This window comes from Ambystoma mexicanum, chromosome 5q, assembly GCF_040938575.1.
Source record: "Ambystoma mexicanum isolate Mex_15411 chromosome 5q, UKY_AmexF1_1, whole genome shotgun sequence".
NCBI classification, from domain to species: Eukaryota; Metazoa; Chordata; class Amphibia; order Caudata; family Ambystomatidae; genus Ambystoma; species Ambystoma mexicanum.
In genome coordinates, this window is record NC_090933.1 from 1,269,930,859 (window position 1) to 1,269,958,089 (window position 27,231).

General features: G+C 47.6%; 1 protein-coding gene across 3 annotated transcripts in view; it reads left to right on the forward strand.

Annotated features, from left to right (window-relative positions):
• The window catches only part of GPAA1 (glycosylphosphatidylinositol anchor attachment 1), a 356,377-nt gene extending 335,745 nt beyond the window's left edge, over positions 1-20,632 (forward strand). For all 3 annotated transcript variants that reach the window (XM_069621807.1, XM_069621808.1, XM_069621809.1), the window contains 2 exons: positions 12,405-12,575; positions 19,489-20,632. In XM_069621807.1, coding sequence (XP_069477908.1) covers positions 12,405-12,575; positions 19,489-19,732 — 415 coding nt within the window. In that variant the 3' untranslated portion in view covers positions 19,733-20,632. The remainder of the gene's footprint in view (positions 1-12,404; positions 12,576-19,488) is intronic.
• Positions 20,633-27,231: the final 6,599 nt, after the last annotated feature.

A 27,231-nucleotide genomic window follows, 5' to 3' on the forward strand; every position in this document is an offset into this window, starting at 1 on the left:
CGTGAACTGTTGACATGTGAGACAATTGCTGATAGAATTTGTCACATGGGAATTTAACTCAGGACAGAACCAATCTTCCCTAATTCGTGCTGCAATAACTTCCTTGCCTGTGTGGGCTGGGTGGTGGAGTTGGCTCAGGGCGGTGTTCAATAGTGCCAATGGCATTACCATCTTTCCTGTGTTACCCTGGCGCCATAGTGCGTCAGTTGGTGACATTGTACATCCTCTTTTTACCCATATTTCTTTTTCTGCCATTGGTGCAGCCGCTTGTAGCTCCATTATCTGTGTGGCTGGGAGATGGGTGTACCCTTCTCTTATCAACATCTCCTTAGCTATCCCCCTCCCTCTCCCTCTCTCTAACTCTGGGGGGTTCCATATCTCACCAAAATATGCAGCATACTTCGCATGTGCGTCTGCTGCTGCATTCCCTTTTGAGATATGATCTTCTCCATTAGTGTGTGCGGTACATTTGACCAAAGCTAATTCTTGGGGGTCATTTATTACTTCAATTAGTTCAGCTAACAAGAGAGCATGTTGTACTGGGGTGCCGTCAGCTCTCCTAAACCCTCTTCTCCATTTGGACAATCCTGAGTGGACAGTAGACGTGACATATGCGCTGTCGGAATATATAGTCACTCTTTTGTCAAAGCTTTCCTTCAATGCCAAGATCAGTGCAACCAATTCAGCTGCTTGAGCGGAGTAATGCTGTGGTAATTGTACGCATTTCATTGCCACACACACTGGTTCCTCTGTCATTTTTACCACTGCTGCCCCAGTTCTCCTTATCCCATCACTTTGGTCTATTGTTGATGACCCATCAATGAACAAGAGCTCACCTCCATCTAGTGCGTTCTCTTCAACTTTTCTAGTACATGAGTACATTTCGGTAGTCTGTGTACAATCGTGTGCATAATCTCCTTCCTCAATTACTTCTGCTATAAACCTTGCAGGGTTAACCATGCTGCATCTAACAATTGATAGTTCTGGTCTAGATAAGATGATCTCATAACCTGACGCCCTCTGCGTGGTAAGTGTGGACTTAGGCTTGTTCAATATTGCAAATAGTGCATGTTCCACAAATAGTGTGGTTGGGCACCCCATTGTTATTGATGATGCTTTCTCTACCGCAAAGGCAGCTGCGGCGAGACCTTTTTTCGCAAGGGAAATGACTTAACATCACAGGATCCAAGTGGCCGCTGTAAAATGCTACTGGTTTGTAACCCATGCTTGTTTTTTGAGTCAACACTGCTTTCATTACTGCTGAGTCGCAATGTGAAAATATAAAGAATTGTCGTTCCTAATCTGGGGTGGCCAGTACCGGAGCAGTTGATATTGCATCTTTCAGTTCATCAAAGGCCTCTTTCATTTCCATTGTCCACCCCAACTTTTTCTTCCCTTTGCTAGCTTCTTTTAATGCCTCAAGTAGGGGTCCTATGTATGAGCTGTAATCAAATACCCAGGCTCTACAGTAGTTGCACAGTCCCAGGAACTGCTGCAGTTCCCTCACTGTTTGGGGCAGCGGCGTTTTTGAAATGGCCTGTGCTCTTTGTGGTGCAATCTTTCTTCCGTATTGGGATATGAGCTGACCAATGTAAAGTACCTGTTCCTGACAGTACTGTAACTTTTCCTTGTCTACCTTGTAACCCTTTTCAGCCAATATTGTCAGCATCTTCAATGAGTCCTCTCTGCATCTTCTTTCGTTTGTGCTGCAAATTATGATGTCATCAACATACTGCAACACTGTGCTTTCCACTTCAATGTTACCCAAGTCCATCTGTATTACTCTGTTGAAAATTGAGGGGGACTCGCAGTACCCTTGTGGCAATCTGGTGTGTTTCCATTTTGTGTTTCTGTACGTGAAGCTTGTCAGATCTTGTGAGTCTGGGTGCAGAGGTATTGAGAAAAAGGCATTTTTGAGGTCTATCACTGTAAATCGTGATGCCTCTGCTGGAATGCCGCACAATATTGTGGCCGGGTTTGCTGCTATGGGGTATTCTGCTTCCACTATGTTGTTCAAGGGCCTGAGGTCCTGTATGAAGCGCCAAGACCCCCCTTTAGCTTTGCGCACTGGGTATACAGCTGTGTTACATGGTGACTCTGATGGTACCAATATGCCATTATTTATAAGGGCCGTTATTGTTTCATATATGCCCTCATCTGCCTCTTTAGATAGTGGGTACTGCTTCACTCTGGGGAGTATTGCACCTTTTTTCAATTTTATTCTTACTCCCCCTATACTTTTTATGCACCCCACGTCATAGGGACTAGTAGTCCATAATGATGTTGGTACCTTTGCCATATCCTCCTCAAAGAAGGGAACTGGGGTGGATGTGGGTGCTTCAAGTGCCATTGCAATTTTCTGTGCTACTTGTTTGTACGTCACTCTTAGCCATATTTCTACACTCATCATAAACACCATTTCACCTTCTTCCTTTTCTTCTGAGAAGAGCTCCTCATCTGACACCTGGGTGAGCCTACATCCCTCTGCTAGTGCTATCACTGCCCTCAATGCTCTTCCTTCTCTGTCTTGGGCATGTACTGCGATGTAATCAGCAGTTGCTATAATGCTCTCTATGTTCACTGAAATTACCTTTCCTTCTGGTTCATTGGCTGGTGTTTCTGGTCTAAACAAATAGGCTGCTGGCCTCCTCCAGATCTTTCCTTCTATTCCTGGCATCCATGCAAATGCCATGTCTGTCCCGTACTGGAACAGTTCACCATCTACTGGCTCAGCCCTAATCACTGTCTGTCCACAGTATGCTTGCATAATTTGTCGTGCAGTGAGCATGTTAATTCCTGGAGTGGAGCAAATTATGCCGTCCTCCGTAAAGGAGATCATCATATTCAACCTGCTCATTATGTCTCTCCCCAGTATGTTTACTGGTGAGGCCCTAGAATATAAAAGCGGGACTGACATGTCATAATCCCCTATTGATAAGGGAATGTTATCAGTAAAGGGAACCAACCCCCTAGCCCCAGAGAATCCTTGGGTGTTCATGGCTTCACCTGACATCTTAAATTTACCTTCCCTTATGCAAGACCGGGTCGCCCCGGTGTCAACAAGGAATGATAATTTTTTGTCACCTATCGTTACCTCTATGCGTGGTTCCTCCGCACTATTAGGTGTTACCGACAGGATGGGACACACCAAGGCCGTCTGTGGGCTGTCCTATTGAGGGTATAATGATTGACCACTTCCTGTGTAAGGGTTGTGTCCCAGGACCGTCGCCCTTCCCAGTTGTGTTTGCTGTAGTTGTGTATTGGTAGAGGTTATGTTATGGTCTTGGATTTGGGCAGGTTGCTGTACTTGCTGTACTTGGGGTTGTTGTGTTATCGCTACCTGTTGTGGCAGTGAATATGTCTGTGGCTGTTGTTGTGTTACTAGTTGTTGCTGCCCATTTCCCTGTTGCAATGCCTGCTGTTGCTGGATGCCCTGCTGTTCCTGTGTAGGCCCTTGTTGTCCCTGTTCACCCCATGATGGTGTGCCTGGTCTCACTCTACACGTGCGTGACATGTGCCCTACTAATCCACAAATCCAACACACCGGTGGTTCCCTGTTCTGCCATGGAAAGCTTCCTTGGTTGTCCTGGTATATTGGTTGCCCGGTGGGGTAGAAATTTCTAAATCCTCCCCCCTGCTGTTGTGTGTTATATCTGTATCCTCTCCCCCTCATCATTCCTCCCCTTCCCCTGTTGTAATTATAATACCCAGCTCCTGGCGTTGAGTATCCTCCTCCCATGTAAGTCGTGTATGGTTGGAGTGGCGACAGCTGTTGTGTTACAGTCTGTGATGATTGTATTTGGGAGGGATCTTGTGCAGCCACTACTTGTGTGGGGCTTTGAGTCATTGTTGCAGGTGTAGTTATTAGTGCACCTTCCATCGTGTATTTAGTAAGTTTTTTCTGTACTAATTTAGCCTCTTCCGTTTTTCTATCCTCTTCCTTTTGTTTCATTTTTTCTTGCCATGTCCTACAATGATGCACTATCGTCAGTTGTATTTCTGGCCATGCTTTTGCTTCCATCCCCACTACTTTCTTCAGTTGTTTCTGAACTGCTTCTGGGAGCCCTTGTACTAGTATATGATAGAATATTGCTGGTGTCTTGTCCCATTGTTCTCTAGTTTCCATACGCCACTTCTCTTGAATTTCCTGGATATAATCAACAGGATCTTCGTTCTCACGCATCTTGCGTGAGGTAATTGCTCCTATGTCTGATGTGTCTGGGTACTGTACCCTCAGCGCCTGCCATAATGCATGTCTGCAGTTTGCGAATGGTGCCCCATCGTGTGATGTGTTTGTTATTGTGACCCCGCGGAAGCCTGCTCTCTTCCAGATGTCATCTGCTGCATCCCCTAATATTGATATTAGAAGGCCCTTTACATCCTCCACTGCCAATTTCTGTCCTGCGGTGTGTTTTTCCATTTCATATATCCATTTTCCCGCACCTCCACTTAATGATGGGAGCCTGCACTTTATATTTTCCTTGTCTGCATGCTTCCAGGGGACGTATTGTGGTCTAACGCCTCCCCTCTCCAGAAGTGGCATTAAGTTGTGTCCTGGTTGGCCCCTTGGGTCCCACACAATCAAATCCGTACACCCCTCCTCTTCTTCCCTGTCTTCTACATCGTCAATGGGGTCCATATTTCCCCTGCTCGTAACTGTTTCTCCTCCATCTCTTCCCTTTCTTTTATCATTTCCTTTATTTAATGTGGGCGTGTGTATTCATTCTCCCTGCCTGCGTCCAGGGAGGTCTCTAAGCCTGCCTGCATAGGGTGTCAGTTCGTGGGGGAAGGGCGCGAGTTTAGATGGGCATGTTGCACGTAATGAGCGTGAGGTAGTGGAGCATGTGGGAGGGGATGGTGAGGGTGTGGCTGCACGTGTCTGCCTTTCCGCTACTCCTTGCTCTTCCTCCTCACTTCCCTCCAGTTCTTCCTTTCTCCTGCAGATCCATGGTGATTCTCCATTTGTCCGGGTGATGTATAATTTATCTAAGCTTTCCCTTTCACTGTCTCTCCCTTCCTTCTCCATTCCTTCTCCTTCCTCACTGCAAAAGTCCTCCATTAATGGCAACCCCCAATCTATCTTTTTCCCCCTAATCGTTACTGTTTTTAAGTCTATTAGATCCGTTCCTCCCTTGTCTTCTTTGCCAATTGCTCCCCTTTGTGCTGATGTTGTTGCTACTTCTGTGTCTCTGTATACATACCTCCTTACTTCACTCCCCCCTCTCCTATCTTCTCTTTCCCCTTCATTTTTCTCCGCTATTTCTCTACCAATTTCCTCTCTTTTCTTTTTCAATTCCTCCATTACTTCAATACTCATCTTTTCCCTTATCCTTTCTTCTTCTTTCTTCCTTTCCCATCTCGCTCTTTCCCGTTCTAATATACCCTCTATCATCCTCCCTTCTTCGTATTTCCTTGTCATTTCTGATAGTAATCTCCTTCTCCATATTTCCATTTCCTTTTCTTTCTCTTCTTCCTCCCTTTTCTTGTCACGCAGTGCTGCTCTGGATACCCTTTCTGCTACTGCCTTCACCCTTTCTGCTTCTCTCTTTTGCTCCTCAGTTCGTTCCCTCATTTTGTCCAACTCATTCTTGCTTTCTTTCCTTTCCCGTGCTCTCTCTCTTTCCTCTCTCTCGAGCTGCTTGATCAGTGCATTCTGCTCATCCCTTAATTCTGCTAATCGTTCTTCCAAAATCTCTTCCTTCTGTCGTAACAGCTCTTCCCCATTTCTTTTCCCCTCTTCCCCTTTCCTTTCACTCTTCCTGGTGTTGTCCTCGTCCATTTTCCTTACTACCTCCTCCTCTTCTTCTGTTAATGAACCTCGTAATTTTAATAATACCTGCGCAGCTACCCACTCATCCTGTCCTATTCCTGCGATCTGCTCTTCGCCAATCCCCCCTTCCCCTGCGGGCATTTTCGTGCGAGCTGATCCCGTCGTGCTACTCTGCTCCCTTCCTGTGTGGCTACCTGTGGCTGTATATGGTGGCGGGCTGTATGCCGGGTTTGAGTACCCCTCAGCCGCCCTTAATTGAACCATGTCTCGTAGTTCTGTTAAAGGATATAACCCCCCTTCCTCCTTTTTCACTACCTTCGCTAGGGGTATATCGTCGCTCTGTTCCTTCTTTATTTCCTTTTCGTTTATGTTGTTACTCTTCTCTCCTCCCTCTTCTCCGTTCCCCGTGTTCTGTGTGCCTTCACTCTCTTTTTCCCCATTCTCTCCTTCCTCCTTAATCTTCTCCTCTTCCGTTGTTTCCCCCATAATGAACATTCCGTTTGGTCCTGGTCGGGACCCTTGGAACATCCTCCATAAGTTAAACACCTCTACGTGGTGCATCAACTTCTTCCCCTTGTATGTGTTATGTAGATGGGTTAATAGTGAATGTTGGGTATATGGATCGAAACTGCCATTAGGCGGCCATGGTGTCGTCATTTTGTTGTCCGTCCCCTATGTCCATTCTATGCTATACTTGATCAGTTTCTCCCTATGGGGTGACAGTGTTTTACATATGTGCTGTAGCGGGGTAGTGAGGGTGTTCCCCCACCCTCCCGATCCTGCCCCGTATGACATAGTAGCGCTTCACGTGTTATCCTTCCCCTATTTGGTAGCGGTTATCTTGCTAACAGTGTACACTATACGGCCTTAGATCTTTACCTGGCGCCGTAATTTTGGGTACTTGCGATTGTCCGCTAAGGAAAAATAGTAAAATATAGCATTTGCATTTGTATATTCTTTTCTTTCTTTTCTTCCTTTACCGAACACCTTTACGGCCCCCTGCGGCCGAGGCGCACGTAGCCCCCTGCGGCTGCGTGCCCCTTGTGACGTTCTTATACAGCCGTCCCACTTTCTCTTACTCCTCCTCCCCTGTCTTCACATGCCGTGGCCGGCGTTCTCCGTGCGCAGCCACGTCCCCCTTTTCACCTTCCCCCCGATCAACTCGTTACCGTTTACCTCCGTCTCCACTCCCTTACCACAATTCTCTTCCCCATCACTCTCAGAAAGAAAGATGCCTTGTGTTCGAGATATCCTATGAAAGCCCTACTGGTGACGTCACCGATCTCTTCAAAACTACTGGTAAGTTCTTCACATGTTTTTAAAAGTTCAAAATACTCTTGCAATCTACCCCCGTTAACCCCACAGCTGTCTTCCTGTCACGCCTGGAACAAGGTAATCAACAATATAATCGGACTGCGCACGCTGCGTCGCCTCGCGTGTGATACGCCCCTCGACAGGAGGGCTTAACCAGCCAATTATCTTCCGTATTAGGCAACCAGCTAGCTACCGCCTACAGGGAAACGTCATCTATCTATCGAGTTTCCTGCTCGATCAATAGGGATCCTCATCTACTCATTGATCAATAATCACCAAATCGTAGGAAACCGCACACACACACACACACACACACACCCTTACACGTGGTCGCGACCTAGGCCAATCAGTGTCTACGAGCGGCCGCACGTGATGTTTTCGTGCTCCGCCCCCTTCTCTTCCGTAACGTAGCGGACTGCTCTCGCACTTGTCCAGCTACCATTCATTGCACCGTCAACACTAATTTATCAAACCTTCGCCGCGCACCTGTGTAACACCTCCCGCCTCCCGTATTCAATTCCTCCCCCCTCCCTCACAATTTCACATTGCTTGTTGTGCGTGGCATACTCACCAAGTTCTCTTGATGCGGGGCCGCTCGACTGCGTGCACCCCTCCAAGCGGCTCGCCACCTCCCCTCGTCTGGACCACGTCTGAACACTCGCCAACCGCGGGCGGGATACTTCTCAACCGGCTCCCGAAGGCCAATATCCGGATTGCGCTGTCCGGTCTTCTCCCAGTTTCGCGATGGTCCTGTAGTCCTCAAAAGGGGGCAGCGGCAGAGGGGGCCGCGCCGCCGGGCCTCCTCGCAACGGGAATACTCGGAAAAATAAAATAGAAGCAGACCTTAAACAGATCTCAGCAGTGCCTTCAACTTGTCGGGGGGAAATTCTCCCGGGGTCGGTTGGGCCGTCCGCGGACCTCCGGGCAGGGAGGCCCCAACTCCTCCCGTATAGCCCAAAAAAAATGAGTATGAGACACATGCAAGAAGCAAGGTGATTCTGCTGTTTATTAAACAAAACGGCAGGGATGGGTCAAGGATCGTACGCGTCCGTCCTGACACTCTCCAATCGTGGGGCTCGCAGGCCCTTTTTACCTTAGTAGGACGCGCTACTTGCGTCACCTGGGAAAGTTAGCAAAAAACCTATCGCCACTCTGGATTGGTTCCTCGAGTGGTAGGGTTAGTATAGCATACGTATAGAGAGCGTTATTAGTGGTTGAGGGTCAGTCAGGTGGTATACTTGGGGTGTCCCTTCAATTTGATACATGAAAATTGTTACATGAAGACCCCTGAGGATTGGCTAATGTTAATGGCGTCAGTGATAAGATCCCCATGTTCTGATTGGTCCACTCGCGAGCCCCCCAGTCTGGGACCATCGCTGTTCCCAGCTCGCGGTGCACCTGTCATTTGCAACAATGTATCACTATGGGTATGTGCAGACAATGTGAGGATTTATTCATATGCTGGAAGGCAGACTACTCCCCCCGCCGCAGATGTCCATTGAGTCGCTTAATTGTAACTGCCTGTGTCTTGAAACGTGGGATCCAGGCGCCTCCCTCCTCCTGGGCCTGGCACCCTGTCAGGTTCGGCTTGGTCATGTGAGGCGAGACCGTGGTTGAGGCAGAATTCTGCACAATTAATATTGCATTTTCCACTGTGTGCCTGGCTTAATTTGCAGGCGTGACCTTGGCGTCGGCTTGCGGCATGCGAGTTTGCAACATTGTGCCCTTGACTGTCTGCTCTCGCCGGGCTCATTCTGCAGGGTCAGCAACTGTACTCTTGCTCATTCATTGTTCATGGAAGCTCTTGCTTGCGGCCTACTTGGGCCTGGTGCATAGGTGGAAACGTTTGATACACAGCGCTTTAGGTTATGGTATCATATTGCTTTATCCCCAGTATCATGTCTTCGTTATATTTCTCATTGCAATGCATGGGTTTAGGAGAAGCGTGAGCAAGCATTTTAGATGAGTTCATTGTGCGTCTTGCGTTTCTGCATTTTGAAAAGCCTATGTGAAAAATAATAAAGATGCGCGTCAGTGGGTGTGTCCGTCACCTACGTCATAGCACTAAATATGTTCTTCGTGTGGATTGGTGTGGGAGTGTCCAGTGTGCATGTTTGCACGGGTGTGCTGACCGTTGGCTAGGTCGTCATGGCATCTCTAACGATGTGTTAATTTACTGTTGCATGGTTCATTCGAGTTCATCCATGCCGCAGGTGTCGGCATGAGCAGGGCAGGCTGTTGGGCAGGCTGGTGGGCACATCCGTATGTTCCTGTACCAGGGTATCTGGTCATCTGGTAGGTGGGCAAACTCCTCTCGTGGCGGATGTCTGGGCCGCGAACCTCTAGGCCAGGGGTGTGAGGGGATTGGTGGGACTTGCGGCCTGCAAACAAGTATGTCAAGCCCCAAAAATTTTGCATGACTACTCTCCAAGAGGTAATTCCCCTCCTAAAAAAGGGGGATTACATGGCAACATTGGATATGAAAGATGCCTATTTTCATATTTCCATGTTCCCAGCGCACAGAAAATATCTGCGCTTCAAGATGGACAGTCAGCACTACCAGTTCAAGGTTCTGCCCTTCGGGATAGCCTCGGCTCCAAGGGTATTCACCAAGGTACTGGCGGTGGCGGCGGCACACCTACGCAGGGAGGCAATCCCAGTGTACCCTTATCTGGACGACTGGCTCATCACGGGGGAGCCCCCAGTAATTTGCAGGCCAAACATTCAAAGAACTATCGACCTCCTCTTCGAATTGGGCTTCTCCATAAACGAGAAAAAATCAAGTCTGGTGCCCAGCACCTCCAAGCAGTTCCTAGGAGCTGTTCTAAATACTCAAGAGGGGTTGGCTTTTCCTTCAGAGGAAAGAATTCGGAATATACTACTGCAAATTCCACAATATCAAACCGGTCGCCAGATAACAGTACGCAAAGCAATGCGTTTGCTGGGCATGATGGCGTCATGTATTTACCTGGTCACCCACGAGCGCCTGCGCATGCGTCCCATGCAAGAATAGTTGGCAAAACTAAGGTCTCAGGTAAGTGGTCAATGGGATGATCTATTGGTCGTTTCGCCAACACTTGTACAAAGCCTCCACTGGTGGACAAGAGACAATCTATCCAAGGGGAAACCCTTTTACGATCCCGAGATACAGGCGGTAGTCACGACGGACGCATGCCTGACAGGATGGGGAGCTCACCATCTCCACCACACAGCTCAGGGTCTCTGGTCTCACACAGTGGCCAAGAATCACATCAACCTGCTAGAGCTTCTGGCAGTTTTCAGAGCACTTCAAGCGTTCGAGCCCCACCTACTGAACCTGTCTGTGCACAGCCATGTTCTAACTGAACAAGCAAGGAGGGACTCGTTCGCCAAATCTGTCCAGACTTGCCCAGAAAATTTGGATATGGGCACTCAGACGGAACATCTTTCTGTCATCTCAACATGTTCCAGGGGATCTCAATTCTCTAGCGGACGCTTTGAGCAGAGATCCCCTTCCGGAGGAACATGAATGGTGTCGAAACAGAAATCGTAGAAGATCTCTTCTCTCAGTGAGGTTTCCCCACTATAGACCTATTCGCCACAAGCGAAAACAGACAGCGTCCAGGATTCGCATCCAGGTTTCCCCAACCAGACTCCCTGGGGGAACGCCCTGTGGATGAACTGGTCAGGGATGTTTGCGTACGCTTTTCCACCAACTTCTCTCATCAGGAAGGTGGTGAACAAGATGAACAGAGAGTTGATGACGCTTGTCCTAGTTGCTCCCATGTGGGCGAGACAACCGTGGTTTCCACACCTACGCAGACTTTCGGTGTGCAATCCCATCAAACTCCCGGGCTGGTACAATCTTTTGTCCCAGCACCAAGGTCAGAAGGTGCATCCTCTACCCAACTCCATGAACCTAGCAGCATAGAGCAGGAGCATGGAGCAGGTCATAGAGTTTGGACATCTCAATTTACCACAGAGGTGTATGGACATCCTAAAAGAGTCTAGGAAACCGAACACGAGGCATTGCTACTTCGACTAATGGAAGACATTCGTTATCTGGTGCCAGAATAAACAAATCAACCCAGTTGATTGCACTCCTTCCACAATTGTGACATACATGCTCCAGCTGCTAGACGCAGGGTTGGTTTTCAACTCACTAAAGGTACACCTGGCAGCACTGTCAGCATACACACCTCACATAGCCAGGTGTCGTGGTGGAAGGTACCCGTGGTTAAAGCCTTCATGGAGGGAGCAAAGAGACTTCATCCTCCTATATCTAACCCACCACCAGGATGGGACCTGAACGTGGTGCTATCTAAACTCATGGGCCCCCCATTCGAGTCCATGCATAAGACAAGTCTCAAACACCTGACCTATAAGACTGCCTTCTTAGTAGCCATTACATCCATAAGAAGGGTCAGTGAAATTCAGACTCTGTCAGTGCAGGATCCTTTCTTTACTATTCATAAGGATAAGCTGGTTTTACGGACACACCCTAGGTTCTCACCTAAGTTTATTTCTAGATTCCATGTAAACCAGTCCATCAAGCTTCCGGCTTTCTTCCAAAACCCACAAAGCTCGGCTGAGGTTAAACTACACACCCTAGATGTGCGTAGGGCGGTCCTTTACTACGTAAACAAGACCAGACCGCTTAGGAAAACAGATGTCAGATGTGTGTAATGGTCAGTAAGTAATTTCCTGACCATTGTATTGGGTCAGGTAGACGGCTCAGGTTTTAGTCAATTTTCTCTCACAGTGAGCTGTCCATGAGAAAGTGTTCGTGTTGGGAAAGGGGGTGGGGGTTGAGTTCCTAAGTATCCTACCTGGTAGGATGGGGTAAAGGTATTACAGGGAAGGGGCTACCACGTCTCAACATCCAGTGTCCAACTTCCACTCCAAGCGCACCCCTCACCAAGGTGATTCTCCCACACTGGTCCACCCCCAGGAACTGGATCCAAAAGCGATGGCCATGTCCTGGCCACCTGGGTGACAGATTCCCAGGGAGTAGCGGGTCAGACAACTTCAGTTATCTCACAGTACCTTCCTACAGCCTTCCTCCCCATCTAGACTAAACCTGGCTGCTCAGCCATTCTACCAAACCTTTCTGTGGTTCAGGCCAAACCTAAGAGTTGGAACCCTGTACATCCAAGGTGGGCTTTTCTAGGTTCTGTCACCGACAGTAACTTAAGTGAAACTCCCTAACAAGTGTGATTTCCATTATCTTGTAAAGCAGTAGCTTCTCCCCTGTATCATGCCATATTTTACTGTTGCGGCATATTCTTACCACCACATTCATGTTAAACTCTTCATTATATTCTTTTGTTTGTTTTCTCAGGTTTCTGGCGGGTGAAGGGACTGATCGAGGCTGGATGACTCTGAAGCTGATATCCCTGCTCTACCTGGCTGTGCAGCTTGGATGCATTTCACTCATTAATTTCTCTCTAGGTTTTCTATTGGCCGTTACTTTGGTTCCAGTGGCTGCCATTGTCCAGCCTATAGGGCCCAAGTAAGTTTAACTTGTTAACTCATTTTTGTTGCCAATGCTGGTACCCACTTATTCTTGGCATTGCATACATCAGCATGGCATAACATGTTAGAAAGTGCTGTACTGGTGTCTCTTTTGTATTGTTATTACGGTATCACTACATAATATCCCCAACAAAAATATTGCCGTAGATATGGCAGTTTGGTTCGCCATAGGCAATATTTTTAGGGGGGATATTATGTGGGAGCGGGGGTTGAGGAGGTGTCCCGCGCACATTAGAAAATGATGCAGGGATTGCAGGGGAGTCCCCCGCATGGTCCATGTGTGACTTTCGCTGTAAAAATATGGAGATATTTTTGCATCACGATATTTTTTGCAGAAGAAGTAACACATGGAACCATTATTGCATATGGCCATGTGACATGAACAGTATTTGCCATGGATTACATGAAACCTATTCCTGATATATTTATTGGTCATATCTCCCACCTTTACTGTGCATGTTTGTGGTGTTTTTACTACCTCAGTGTCCGATCACTTGTGAATTTGTGTATTGCACAGATAGCCACCGAGTGACCACAATAGTTTGAGTCATATTCCACGGTAGAGCTTCAGCAGAAGGCTCAAGACAATGTGATTTTTCCCTAGTCCAGTTTAATATTGCTATCAAATGGTTTATAGTTAAATGACTAACCATGATAGGGTACAAAACTGCCTAACAATTTGATTGATATGCTGGTGTAACCTCTACCTTCCCTTAGGACTGTTGTCCTCGGTCCTGCCATTTCGAATGGATTGTGTCCTCCAACGTATTCCACAACACAGCTGTGTTACTTTAGACATTTTTCAGCAGAGGGCGTCCTGCGTCGATGACATCGGGTCGATGTCCCTTGAAGGCCTCCGTCGAGTGCGACGTCACCGGATGTTATAAATAGGACGCATGGCGCCCGTAGCCTTAGTTCCATTTTTTACGCAAACGTGTTTGCTTCGGAGATTCGGCACGCTTCGTGTATTCCTCGTGAATATTTCTTCTTCTTCGACCCCTCCGACTCTGCGGTCTGGCTTTAAGACTTGCCAGGGCTGCAAGTCTAAGATGTCAATTACGGACCTGCATCACATTTGTTTGTGGTGTCTGGGAGAGAGTCATGACACTGACGACTGTTCCAAATGCCAGTCGCTGACTGCTAAGGCCTTGCGGGAGCGTAAGGGGAAGTTACAGGTAGGTAGGGGTTCTAAACCCAGTAAATCCTGTAAAGCTGCTAAGAGGATGTCCACTGACGATTCGAGGGGCGACTCTTCTCGTCGGAAGTAGTCCCGGGGATCTCGGTCCCGGAGTGGTTCCCGCCAATCATCCTCGTCTCGGCATTCTCGGAAGCGCTGTCACCGGTCGCCTTCCCCGTCCTCCTCGGAAGATGGTGCTGTGAGGAAAGTGGCTTGCCCCACTAAGTCCTCAACTCCGGAGGATTGGGCAGCCTTCAGGGAGCAGATGCTGGCGATTGTTCAATCCCAGGGCACAGTTCCGTCCGTGCCTTTGCAAGAAGCCGGCAAGGAACAGTCTCGGTCCGTGGCTCGTACACCTTCGGGCTCTGGTCCCCAGCGCAATTCTCATCGGGAACCTTCGAGGTCCCGTTCGGACAAGGTTCAGGTTGATCTCCAGAGACGTGCTGCTTCCAGATCTCGGTCTTCATCTCCGGCGAAACCGCAGAAATCAGGTAAGGGCTCGAGGTCCGCCTCAGCGCTGTGTCCTTCGGATAAGGCTGTCGAAGCTTTACCTTCACACCAGCCCTCGGCGCCTTTGTCGATGCCGAAGCAGTTGGTGCCCTCAACGCCTTTTGGCCGGAATTTGCCAATGGAGGTCCCTGGTACCGTGGACCCTCCAAGGAAGGCTACTTCCAAGTCTGTGAGGCCTGTTAAGGATTCCAGACCCTCTTCTGTCCCGAGGCAGGAGTTCTTTGTCCCTCTGGATGATATCTATGAGGATGAGGAGAGGTGAGATTTGGAATTTGACCCGGTTGAGCCTGCTGTGGCTCCTGTCTGTTCCGGGGACAGTCAGTAGGAAGAGTTACTTCAAACTCTTCATGATGCCAGTGGCTTGGACACTTCCGCTGAGGCGGAGTTTGGCAAACCTGAGCCTGCAGCTCATGCTGAGTCATCCTATAGGAGACTGATGGTTAGGGTCACGGAGTATCTTGGTTGGTCTAGTCCTCCAGAAGCTTTTGTTCAGGAAGATGTAACTGATATTTTGGATCAAGGTCCGTCTTCTGACGCTTTTCATTTGATGTTGCAGGAAAGGGTGACGGCTGCTTGGCAGACACCGGAATCTCTTCCAGTTGTTAACAAGTCGTTAACTAAAAAATACCGCCCTTCCAGTAGCGACCCCCGCTACCTTTCCTCTCACCCCACTCCTCAGAGTTTGGTGGTTCAGGCAGCTACGGCCACCTCGAGGCAGGCGGCGTACCCTACCATCCCTCCCGATAGTGACGACAAATGCTTCAATGGTTGGGTACACAAGGTGTTTTCTGCTGTGTGTATGGCGCTGAAGTCTGCCAACTTCACTTCTGCCGGAGCAAGATTTTCCCACACTCTGTGGAATTGTGTTTCTCTAGCGGCTGAGCTTATTCCCGAAGGGGAAGAAAGGGATGGGTTCCTAGCTCTCGTACAAGATGGCAAATATGCCATGTGTGAATCCCTTCAGTCGGTATTGGACACGGCTGACAGTGTTAGCCAGTCCATGGCTGCAAGCACCGTTCTACGCCGATTTGCGCAGTTGCGGAAGTCGGGTTTTGCTCTGGGTGTGCAAGCCTGTCTTTTGAACATGCCCTTTGATGTCGCGCATTTGTTTGGCAGCAAGGCTGACGAGAGTCTTGAGAGGTTGCAGACCTCCAAAGCTGCAGCTAAATTTTTGAGCGCAGCTGTGAGTCAACCTCCCCCTTTTCGTCCTAGGGGACAGCAGTGGAGGGGAGGTTCCTTTCGTTACTACTCCTCTTTTGGTAGGACGAGAGGAGCCGCCAGTCAAAGGGGTCAATCTAAAAAGTACCCCTGGTGGTCAGGGAAATAGGAGTGCCAAAGCTGCTCAGGCAGCTGCCTCTTCGCCTTCAGGTGCTGCCGCAGCCGCTCTAAAACAACTATGAGGTAATGTTCCATTGTTCGCCGGTGGGGGGCAGACTGTCTCAGCATCTCGAAGAATGGCGAGCTATTACTTCGGATGCGTGGGTCCTGGAAACAATAGCCCACGCCTACTGCCTTCCCTTCCTAAAGCGGCCTCAAAACAATCCACCGGGGAATGTCTCTTTGAAGCTTCTGGATCTGCAGAAAAACTTGACCCTGCTGGAGAAAGGCGCTATAGAACTGGTGCCTGTAGCTGAGAGGAACAAGGGATGGTATTGCCCATATTTTTTTATTCCAAAGAAAGACGGGGTATTGAGACCCATCTTGGATTTGCGTTGGTTGAACAAACTTCTCAGGAGGACAAGTTCAAGATGGTCACTCTTTCTCAAGTCCTCCAGGCCCTTCAACTTCAGGATTGGTTGGTTCTCTGGACCTACAGGATGCTTACTTTCATGTGCCGATTCATCCAAAGCAAAGAAAGTACCTGAGGTTTGCGCAGGCAGCTCAGTTTCAGTTTCGGGTCCTGCCATTCGGATTGACTTCCGCCTGAGGGTCTTAACCAAGCTAATGGTGGTGGTGGCGGCTGCGTATCTCAGGCGAGGGGGGGATTCACATCTACCCCTACCTGGACGACTGGCTGATCCGTGCGCGTTCTCCCGAGTAAGCGATGGATCATCTGTCTCACCTGCTGCTCTCCCTCCACAAGCTGGGCTTCTCCCTCACTTTCAAGAAGTTGCATCTGATACCTTCCCAGCAGCTCCAGTACATCGGGACTGTGTTGGACACGTCCTTGCCTCCCAAGGTGAGGGCTCATCACGTTGTGCAGATGGTGGACAGGTTTCAACATGCCCAGTGTCTCCCGGCTTTTGAATTCTTAAGGTTGCTCGGCCTCATGGCATCCTGCATTTTTCTGGTGCCAGAGGCCAGGCTGAGGATGAGATCCCTGCAATGGGTCCTCAGGATGCAGTGGTCAGAATTCTCGGGCAACATGTCGGATCCCATTCAGATTCCACTCTCGGTCTCACAGGACCTTCTTTGGTGGGCCAACGAGGGAAACCTGATGAAGGGGGAGCCGTTTTGGCAACCGTGGCCGGAGGTGATAGTAGTGACGGACGCTTCCCTCACAGGATGGGGAGCTCATGCCGAAGATTTGACCGGCAGCGGTCGTTGATCTCCGTTGGAGTCCAAACTCCACATCAACCTGTTAGAGCGGAGGGCCATCAGGCTGGCCCTGATGGCTTTTCTGCCGTCTGTGCGGGGGAAGAGTGTCCTGATCATGACTGACAACACAGTGGCCATGCATTACCTCAACAAAAAGCAGGGTGGAGGTCACTTCCGTTGTGCAGAGAGGCAATGCACCTCTGGTTCTGGGCAATCCAACAGGGAATATCACTCCCGGAAGGACATCTGGCCGGAGAGGAGAATGCGGCGGCGGATCCTCTGAGCAGGCAGAGCACGGTCTCTCACGAGTGGGAGTGGGCTCAGGAAGTCCTTCTGGAGATCTTCACCCTTTGGGAAACCCTACAAATGGATCTCTTTGCGACCAGTGCCAACCGCGAGAGATTCTGCTGAAGGGAATTTCCTCCGAGAGGAGCCTTAGGAGACACCTTCGTCGTGGATTAGTCATTCCTACTTCTGTACGCGTTTCCTCCGGTCCCCGTGGTGTCCAGTCAAAGGGTCGAATACAATACGTTTGACTCAAAAAGATCGGGGGAAAAAAAGTATCGAATGCCTTTTTTTAAATGTATATTTTTTTTGGGGGCTTGGTATAGGTAAAAATTGTGGTTTTTGGGCAAAAGACGGGGGTTTGCTGGGGAACCCCCCAAACCGCCCCAAAATGCATTTGATTTTTTGGTTTTCGGTCCTTTTGATTCGAAACAATTGTATTTAGAATCTTTTCATTCGACCCTTTCACCTACAACCGGCCCCCGTCATTCCTCAAGTGCTAAGGAGGTTGCAGAGATTTGGATCCCACATGATCCTCATTGCTCTGGATTGGGCCAGGAGAGTGTGGTACCCGGACCTTCTAGAAATGTCCATCTGCCCTCCATGCCGTTTTCCCTACCGAGAGGACCTTCTCTCGTGGGAGGGGGGGTCAGGGTTCTCCATCCAGAGGTCCAGACTCTCAACCTTCACCCTTGTTATCTGAAAGGGTGAGAGATAAGGATTGGGACCTCCCAGATGATGTGATGGTGGGTGGTGCTCGCGGCTGGCAACCAAATCCCGTTGCCGTAAATTTTGCGACTGGTGCAGAGGACACAATGTCGATCCTTTTCAGTGTTGCATTCCTATGGTTCTGTCTTTCTTGTGACCACTGTTATCCCCTGTACAAATGAAACAGACATTCATTATCTGGGTTGTTGTAGTGCCCTGAGCACTTCTTTGTTGACTCTATCGTTCTTGTTTGGCACAGAAGTCAAGGCCTCACAATCGTCCACCTGGATTCCGCTACCAAAACCCTGGACGTTAGGTAATTTGTCGATGGGACAATACACAAATCGTTGGATCCTGTAAACGTCCACCTTTCCCCTCCTGACTGGTATTGGAATCAAATGTTTTACCTTTAGGCTGGCTTATGGATCACCTTCCCCACCAGTCTTGTGTTTCTCCTGTTTAGCTTTGGCTCCTTTCCAGCACCTCATGGACTGGCATCTAACCCAAATATTAAAGAGGTACACTTTCTTTCCCCCTTCAAATATCTGCTACTCTCATTCACCAGTTCTCTATTTGAAATTTGACCTCATCTCTTTCCTTCTTCTCCTCTTCGCATCTTCTCTGATCTCTTCCTCTCCACCACCTTCCTTTCCACACGCCTTGCTCTGCGTTCAGTAGTTACTCCCACTAAACCTCTGTGGATCTCCCACTTTTTATATCCTATCTGGGGCTCGAATGGGGCTCCTGATCAGGTGATGTGCTTCTGCTAGGCGATACTTGGGAGCAGCCCGTGAGATCACTGGAGGCCGGTGTGAACTAGTTTCCCCGTGTGCTGTTTCTTCTGCGAGCTGCACTGCACCTCAGCATTGCGAGATGATGTAAAGCTTGTCGGTCATCTTAACGTCTAACAGCCCTCATGTCATGGATGCCCGACTTCGTGATAGTAATAGCCTGGTCTGCTGCTCCTAAAATTCCCTGTTTATACACTCTGCTTCCTGCAAGCTACCACAAGGTCCCTGTATTGACACAGGGCTGTCTTGCAGTGCATTTAGCTAGTTCAGTTTGCGTAACATTTCCAGCATTGTCACCTGACCTGTATTGAAGTTAGAGGCGTGTCAATGCTACTTCCCAGTCCCAGCTATTTCCCAGTCCCAGTTTGCCTGGCAGATTATTGGCTAAGGAGCAGTTCTCAGGAGCTAGCATCCTGGACAAGGCAGTGGTCCTCTGTCCGCATATCTCTTGATCTCCATCCCCTAGCCTTTTACCTGTGAACCCACAAGACAAAAAAGTGGATTGGCATATTTTATTGCTCTCATACCGTCATATTCTTTGAATAGGGTAAGTGATATCTGTTTTGCCCCCTGATCACTGCTTTGCTTGACTAATTTGTGTGATACGTAGTTCCCTTTACCATCACAGAATCCAATGAGTGATATCTGTATTATTTCATATTAAATCATAGCCGTGTTGCCCCATATCACCATAAATGTGTGCAGTATCTGTCCTGTCCCCATTCTGTCACATGTCCCGTAATATGCTGTATGTATAGAAATGATTTTGGATCTGCATTGACAAAAGTCACACATAAGCGAAGTACCTTTTGTTATGTGGTCCTCACAATGGTTGTAATTGTTTCTTTTCTGACCATAAACATGTGTTGTTATCCCGGCAGGTTGCTCTATGCTTTGCTTTTGATACTGGTCACCCCTGCCATCACCCTGCTCCTCTGCATCTTTCTGTACCAGGAACTCGTCGAATTCCCAATCACAGTGCTCGAGTGCTGGCAGCTCTTCCTCCAGGCCCTTGCAGGTGGCATGCTGGACCACTACCTTTATGGATCAATTATCTTTCCGTTTATTGCCCTCTTCGTCTATCCCTGTTGGCTACAGCTGTGGAACGTCGTTTTCTGGAAATGAGGGCTATTCATCACCTTAGGATTGATTCCCGCTGTTGAAGGGAACATTGCAAAAGAGACAAGTAGTAAAACCAACGCAAAGGAAGGTGGAGGCAGGTTCCTCGAGCCTTGATTTCCTTCCTGTTGTTTCCTTCGCAGGATGCGGGGCCTCAGGCAAATTAATTTGCACTGAATACTGTTTAATGGTTAAAATGAGAGGCAACAAATTAAACCGCAGATGCCTGACCACTATAACAAATCTGGATGTCAACTCATTACAACAAGAAAAGACATTACAAGACTGGAAGAAGGATTTTGGAACAGATTGCACTGTAAAGGGGAGGTGGTAGTTGCATGAGGCTGTGTTGCTCACCTTTCAATTTTTGGAACATGTATGTTTTTTTTTCAGGTGAAAAGGAGAGTGAGTAAAATATTGCGTGTGCGGGAGCCATTGTTACCGACCTGCTGTAGTATAAAAAGATCTCTGCTCACAGGACTGTGCTACACAGATGAAGGGCCTTCTAGAACCATAAGCCGGTTGTGCAAGAGTATGGTAATTGTGTGTCTGATACGGCATCAGTGTTAGCTGTCACCTTTCTGATAATATTCTAAGGGGTATTGATATGATGCTCAAGGACCACAATAAGTTTCCATGACGACAATGCTTTATGCTCACCTTACTGTGAGCTGAACCGTCCAGTGTTTCAGAGCACAGCAAGTGCTTCATAAATCCCCCACCATAAACTGGGCTTGCTAATCAAGACTCTTGGATCTTCTTTACAGTACACTTCTGTCCGGGGTATACGAGAAAGTTGAATTTGTTTGTTCTGTGAATTTATAAAGCATGTTAAAACCTAACGTATCCTCTGCAATAACAAAATCAGTATGAAAATAAAGAGCTCTTGCAGAAGCAGATTAGTTATTCCTGTTGAACAATTGTGTTGCGTTTTTGCTCATTGTTAATACATTATTCAAAATAAGTAGTACCAATGGATAACCACTTACATTCAGTTACCGCCATTTGCATCACGTGGGATGCGCTGGTTAACACTGGTGATTGCTTTTAAAATAAGTGATGCTAAAGAGCATGTTGGCTGTTCAGGCCACCTGTCCTAATGAGGTATTTTCTTGGTGCTTCATTCCCTCTTGAGATTATATTCCATCAACCAAGACTGGGACCATGGCCTTCTAGAACCATAAGCCGGTTGTGCAAGAGTATGGTAATTGTGTGTCTGATACGGCATCAGTGTTAGCTATCACCTAGTACAGTCTCCTTTTTGTTAAGGGACCATATTTGTTTCATAAATAGGTTTTTGAAGTTTGGGGATCTTTTATTGATTACGTTCACCTGTAACCCTGTCCCTTGTGGCTGAGGCTTGGTCTTATAAAGTGAGGGCCATGCAGGAGCTGGGCCCCCACCTCCTTCTCCAAAGTGAGCCACAGAAATTAGATGTTGCACTTTCTATCCACAGCACTTTTTTTGTGTACATGCTACCAGCTGATTTTCTAGAACTGGGGCAGTTAAGAAGTAGTTGCTGGGATTATATACAACTTTAACAGTTGTATATTTCTTCCAAGAAAAGACAGCAATGGCTTATTTCTGGTAAGCTGCTGTGTTGGTGGTGCTGCTTGGACTGAAACAATGGAAGAACAGTGGTCCCTTTCATGGACACCTCTCAGTTGATGTTTGGCATTTTCCTTTTAGGTTTGTACCCTGGGCCTCCTGAGATGAGGTTGACTTCTTGCCTAAAGCCTAAGTTCCACCTTTTCTGCCAATATTGTTTCCTTTGCTCAGGGGATATTAATACTTTTACTTGGAAGATAAGCAAGCTGATTATAAGAAGGTTCTAGAAATGGCAAGCTCAGATGTAGATCAAAGTCAGTTTCTGAGTCTTCAATGCAACACGAGAGATCAGGGGCTATGTATCCAAATGACAGTTTTAACAGCACTCACACCTGTACATTCCAAAGTTTTACTTCATTTTACTAATACAGTACTTCAGACCACACATTAACACACTACACACCTCAAGAAGCAACAATGTCTGCCTTTAGGCAGAGCTGCTTAGTAGACTCGACCTTACATCACAAGAGAACCTATAGCTGTTTCTTCAGTGGCCGTTATCAAGGATGGGTTGAGGAACATTATTTCGGGTGGTCTGGACATATGACAAGGGTGACAATACCAGATTTGTATCCACTGCATCGGAAATTAATCAACTGTCCATGTCAATCAATTAACATTGTCCTTGGGTGCTTTTTTTTGTAGAAGTTCCTTTTAAAAGTGCATAAGTGGGACCAAAGGCTTACACAACCACTAAATAACTGCATAACCTGATGTGAGAGTGCCGGCAGGGGAACCCCAGACCCTGGTGTGACCACCTTCCTATAAAATGTTCCTATGTTCTGGTGTACTGTGCACATGATATGATATGGCATTTATAACGCGCCTATACACAGTAGTGGTGTTACAGCGCTCAGCCTTGTCGAAATGGAAGCAAATTGTGACCCAGCCAAGGGAAGGGACCATAGGGAAATAAACCACTGATGACCAAGGCTCCACCTTCTGAGCAGCTGCGAATTTACATCTTCTCAGAAACATACACAATCTCATGAATCGAGCTATGGTAGCCAACTCCTGGTTGAATTAGCGAAGACTGCAAAGTAAGGGGTCTTAATTAAGTTGGCTCAGGTCCTAGACACTGGTGGTCACGATTCAGAGGCGTATGCTGGAAAAGAATCAGGATATGAAATATTCTATTTGTATCGCGCTCATACCCAAGTGTTTCAGAGCGCGACGAGGCAAGGGAGGGGAACAAGGGAGGACAAAAACAACGATATTACTAGGCCCAGTGACATTGAGAACGCGCAAGTGCAGGGGAGAGGGAAGGGGGAAAGTGCAAGGGAGAGGAGAGAAATGGAAAGTGCTGAGCACGGAATACAACCATACAAAACATAGTGCAGCCAGCAAGGTGGCAAGTGCAGGTTTTGAGCACAGACAAGCGCTGTCTGGTAAGTGCAAGTAAGGGGACTGTAGGGTAACAGATACAGACCCAAGTGCAAGGGTTGCCTGGGGAAGTGCTGGTGAGTGGCTGGGTGGGCGTGGACCTGGGCCCGAAATCGGAGGGTTAACCAGGTGCACTGTGCCGAAGCAGACAGATCAGCAAGGGAGAGGGAGAGCAAAGGCAGAAGCAAAGAGGAAGGTCTTGAGGTGCTTCCGGAACTGGAGATGGTTCTCTTCAAGTTTCAGAGTGGCTGGAAGGCTGTTCCAGAGAGAGGCCCCTGATGAGGAAAGATATCTACCACCAACTTGTTGCTTGGAGAATCGACTGACCCTGAGGGAGGCGGAGGAGCGAAGAGCTCGAGTAGGAAGATCTATACAGAGAGAAAGTTGAAGGTAATTAGGCCTCAGGAAGCCCTGTGGACAATGCAAAGGGTCTTGAATTTAATACTTGCAGTCACTGGGAGCCAATGAAGAGCTGTCAGGGCTGGAAAGATACGATCCAAGGGCTTGAGGCCAAGGATAAGTCTCGCAGTCCTGTTCTGGATGAGTTGCAGAGGGCGGAGATTAGAAGCAGGCAGATTTAGAAAGAGGCTGTTGCAGTAGTCCAGCCTGGAGAGAACCAGAGCTCCAGAAACAGTAAGCTTCTGGGGGAAGGAGAGGAAAGGAAGAATACCTCTGAGGAGGTGCAGTTGGTAGTTTGACTTCTTAGAGACATCAGAGATGTGATTAGAAAAGGACAGTGTAGAGTCGAAGATGACCCTGAGGTTCTTAGCTTCACAGGTGGGTGCCGGAGGAGGGCCAAGGGAAGCCGGCTAGAGAGTGACATGAAAGGAGGGTGCAGGTGTGCCGATGATGAGAATCTCCGTCTTACTGGCTTTAAGGCAGAGATCATTGGAGGCACACCACTCCTGTATAGTAGAAAAACAGTCGGAGATGAGAGGAGAAGAGGCGGCAGAAGGAAGCCTAAAAATAAGCTGAGTGTCATCCGCATAGCACTGAAAATTGGAGCAGTGAGCGGCAATGTGGTGGGCAAGGAGTGCCAGGTATTGGTTGAAAAACCAAGGAGAGAAGTTGGGTCCCTGGGGAACACCACAAGTAGAAAGTGAGATGGAGGAAAGGAAGGACCCAAGTTGGACCTGGGAGGGTCGATAGAGAGGACAGAGGTCAGCCACGCCAGGCCCTGACTGGTGATACCCAGGTTATCACGGAGACGGTTAAGCAGGGTGAAATGGTTGACCATGTCAAAGGCAGAAGAGAGATCGAGTAGGATGAGGACAAAAGGGATTTTAGAGTCACGGTTGGAGAGCAGGTCTTCACAGATGTTCAGAAGAGCAGTTTCCGTGCTTCTGGCAGCTCTAAAACCAGACTGATGGTCACTACTAGTGGCTGCCAAAAGAACACATTGGGACCACTGCCCATCTAGGTGGTCTTTCCTCTACTTACAATCCAGAGTAAACCTGCAGGTTTTCATCTGCATTATGTCTGCTTTAAACCCCATGTCCCTACAAGACAAAGACAGCGGATTTTGTAATGTTCTATGGCAGAATGGCATGTTAAATTGCAAACCTGTTTCCTATACATGCAAATGCATCAGTCCTTTTAAACCAATTGTGTGCAAGACAATAGATTATCCTTTAAGCCCTCTACTTCCACATCAGTTTGGACAGACTTAGTTACCTGCTGTTTGACTGAAAGCTAGCACTGTCTGCCCTTTGGTCTCAATGCATCACACCCATTGATGATAATGATTTGTTATTTATATAGCGCTTTCATCAAATCACTGTACATGGAACATATTTACATACATTTATCACCCAACCGAAGTTGGTATTCGGTGATGGACCTAGAGGTGCCTTGAGGTCACTGGCACCATATCTGCTGCTAGGAGGTGCACATCCATAAGATTTCTGGGCTACATGCTCCTCAAGACGCATCCTTTTACCAGTCCAGATATCTCCCACACCTCGTACCAAAGACCCTGTATGAAGGTTCTCAGTAAACAATCTTGTACACAAGGGGGCCAAACCTCTACTTGGTAGGACCTGCCCGGAACATGTACTATAATATCATAAAGGGGATGAGCAGGAAACCTTAATTTGTGTAATGTATTGTTTGTGTGCAGACTCCCTGTTCTCCTTAAAAGTCACTTAGCAGGAGACCGAGAAACCACTAACTATCCCTCACGTGAGTTTACCACACCCTAGGGCATGGTGGTGGTGGGCCACTGATCTAAAAAGCGGATAGAAAAAGGAAAAACCCCAGCAATTCCCTGACTGTCATTAGTGGCTGGCATGTACTTTGTGAGAGGTGACAATGTTGTAGCAAAGAACACAAAGATTTAATAAAGGACAATAGTACTTCACGCAAGTTTACCAAAAAGTTCTAACTGGGTTCAGACATCTAGTAAACAGCCTTTATTAGCCTCATACGCATGTACGCTCGGGGGTATTACAAGCCCAATCTTAAAAAAGCCAGGTCATTAAATTAATTCGATCTGGTCAGTATGGATGGCGTATTTAGTCTCATGCCATTACACATAGGTTGGTCGACCGGTTTCGGCGATACTGTAATTTATATCACTCTCTTCATGACCATAGATAACTATTCAAACTAGTCTCTTTTGTGAATACTTTGAAGCTACTGTTTAGTACCTCTATGACTGTGTTCCTATTAGTGCTGTAGTGTTACGTCTTATTCTGTATACTTGGTACTGCTCAAAAAATAGGGATTACCAATTGCATTTTACTCCTCGTTACAGCACTAGTCGCCCTTTCTTGATAATAACATTTCTATTTTATCTTAAAAAGACTTTTAACAAGGGAAACTTCCTATTCGTGACATACGTGACTTCATCACTGTTGCTTGTAGGACATAGTGGAAGCTGACTAAATTACATCTTGGTTCATCGACCCTGCAGCGACCGCAGTGCAACTGACAGTGTGCATCAGACTCCGGCCAGTAGTGCCGGCTGTATCCTGGAATCGTACTAAAGTAAAGACGTCGCTCGGTGGCCCCTCATTGGTGTACATCGTTACCAAGGCAACTGTAACGCTAGGATACCATCCACAGCCAGATGGAAATGGATGGCCCTTGTCTGCATGCACAGTATATTTCACAAATTTAGGTTTCCTGCTCCTCCCCTTTGTGATATCTCAGAGAGGCTGTGAGACCGTGAAACAAATCCTATCACGGTCTTGCCTCCCTGGGCAACCATGCACCGGTCTTCGACAACTCTAGCCAACCAGTCACAGTTTCGTAGTCGCTTGTCTTTGCCTCTGACTCCTTTCTAATTTATGGCATATGCTACTTGCCGAACCTGTGCTAATACCATGTCGACCGTTCCATTCCTCTATGTCCTGCTCTTATCTTCATGTTCTGTGCTTTTACGGGCATACTTCTGCCATTTTTCCTCATCTTAACTTCCATTGTAAATACATGTAGGCATCTTTGTTTAACTCTGTATGTATATACCTTCAAATTTGCGCCCTGATGCCCCCGTGCCTGGCGGTGCGTGTTATAAATAAATAAAATACAAAAATACAAACCCTAGAAATCTCCTAGGGGGGTGTGGATCACTATACCCCCCTTGCTTTCGTATCTCAGGGCCTATGTGCACTGTGTTACTCCTAGATTACTTCTAACAACATACACCTATCTTACTCCTATGGACACAAAACACAAGACGCAAAGAAAACACATGAATCGATTCAATTATAACAATAGAATACATTTATTTATGCACAGCAAGGCATGATGCAAGCATTACCAAAACTATGCAAATCTCAACTTTGCACCTTTTATGCTTCTGGTGCAAATCTACCATGCAATAACTATAAGCCTTACAGGCTTCTAATGCAAGCCTGTGATTCTAATGCAAGCGTCAGCATTCCTCTCCAATCCACACCATACTTCACACTCTCTATCTAAGACAATCCCTGTCTGATTTCCCCTTTCCCAAACCCAAAGCTCTTTGTGTGTGTCTGTTCTAATCAATCAGTTTAGGCCATGAACCATACTTCCCATTTGCATGTGCATCCCCTCTCCAGCTCTGTCTTTGTCAAGTCTCTCCTCTCCCGCTACTCTGCAACCAGCCAGTCATTCAGAGCCAGGCCTCGCTCTCTCTCTGCCAGATCGATCTCATCAAGGCCTTATCAGAATGCTTCCCCAAGCTCTCGATCTCCCAAAAGCCATTGAATTCTGCTGCACCAAGACACCTCTCCCTCATCGAACCCCATCAACATCTAGCACCATCTGCAACACCAACAACTAAAAACTCCCTTCTCTTCACCTCTGGTTATACTATCCCATGACGTACTCAAATACCTATGGTTACTTTAAGCATTCCTTTGTTTCTCTGTGTTATCATTCTATATTCATGCAGTGCCTGAATGTCTGTGTAGCATGTTCTTTCGTGTTCTGGTCACTGCGTGTTCTGTATCAATGTGACATTGGACATCAAATCTCTGCCATGGCCTTCTGTGTGCGGTGCCTGCAATACACCATCATACCATATATTC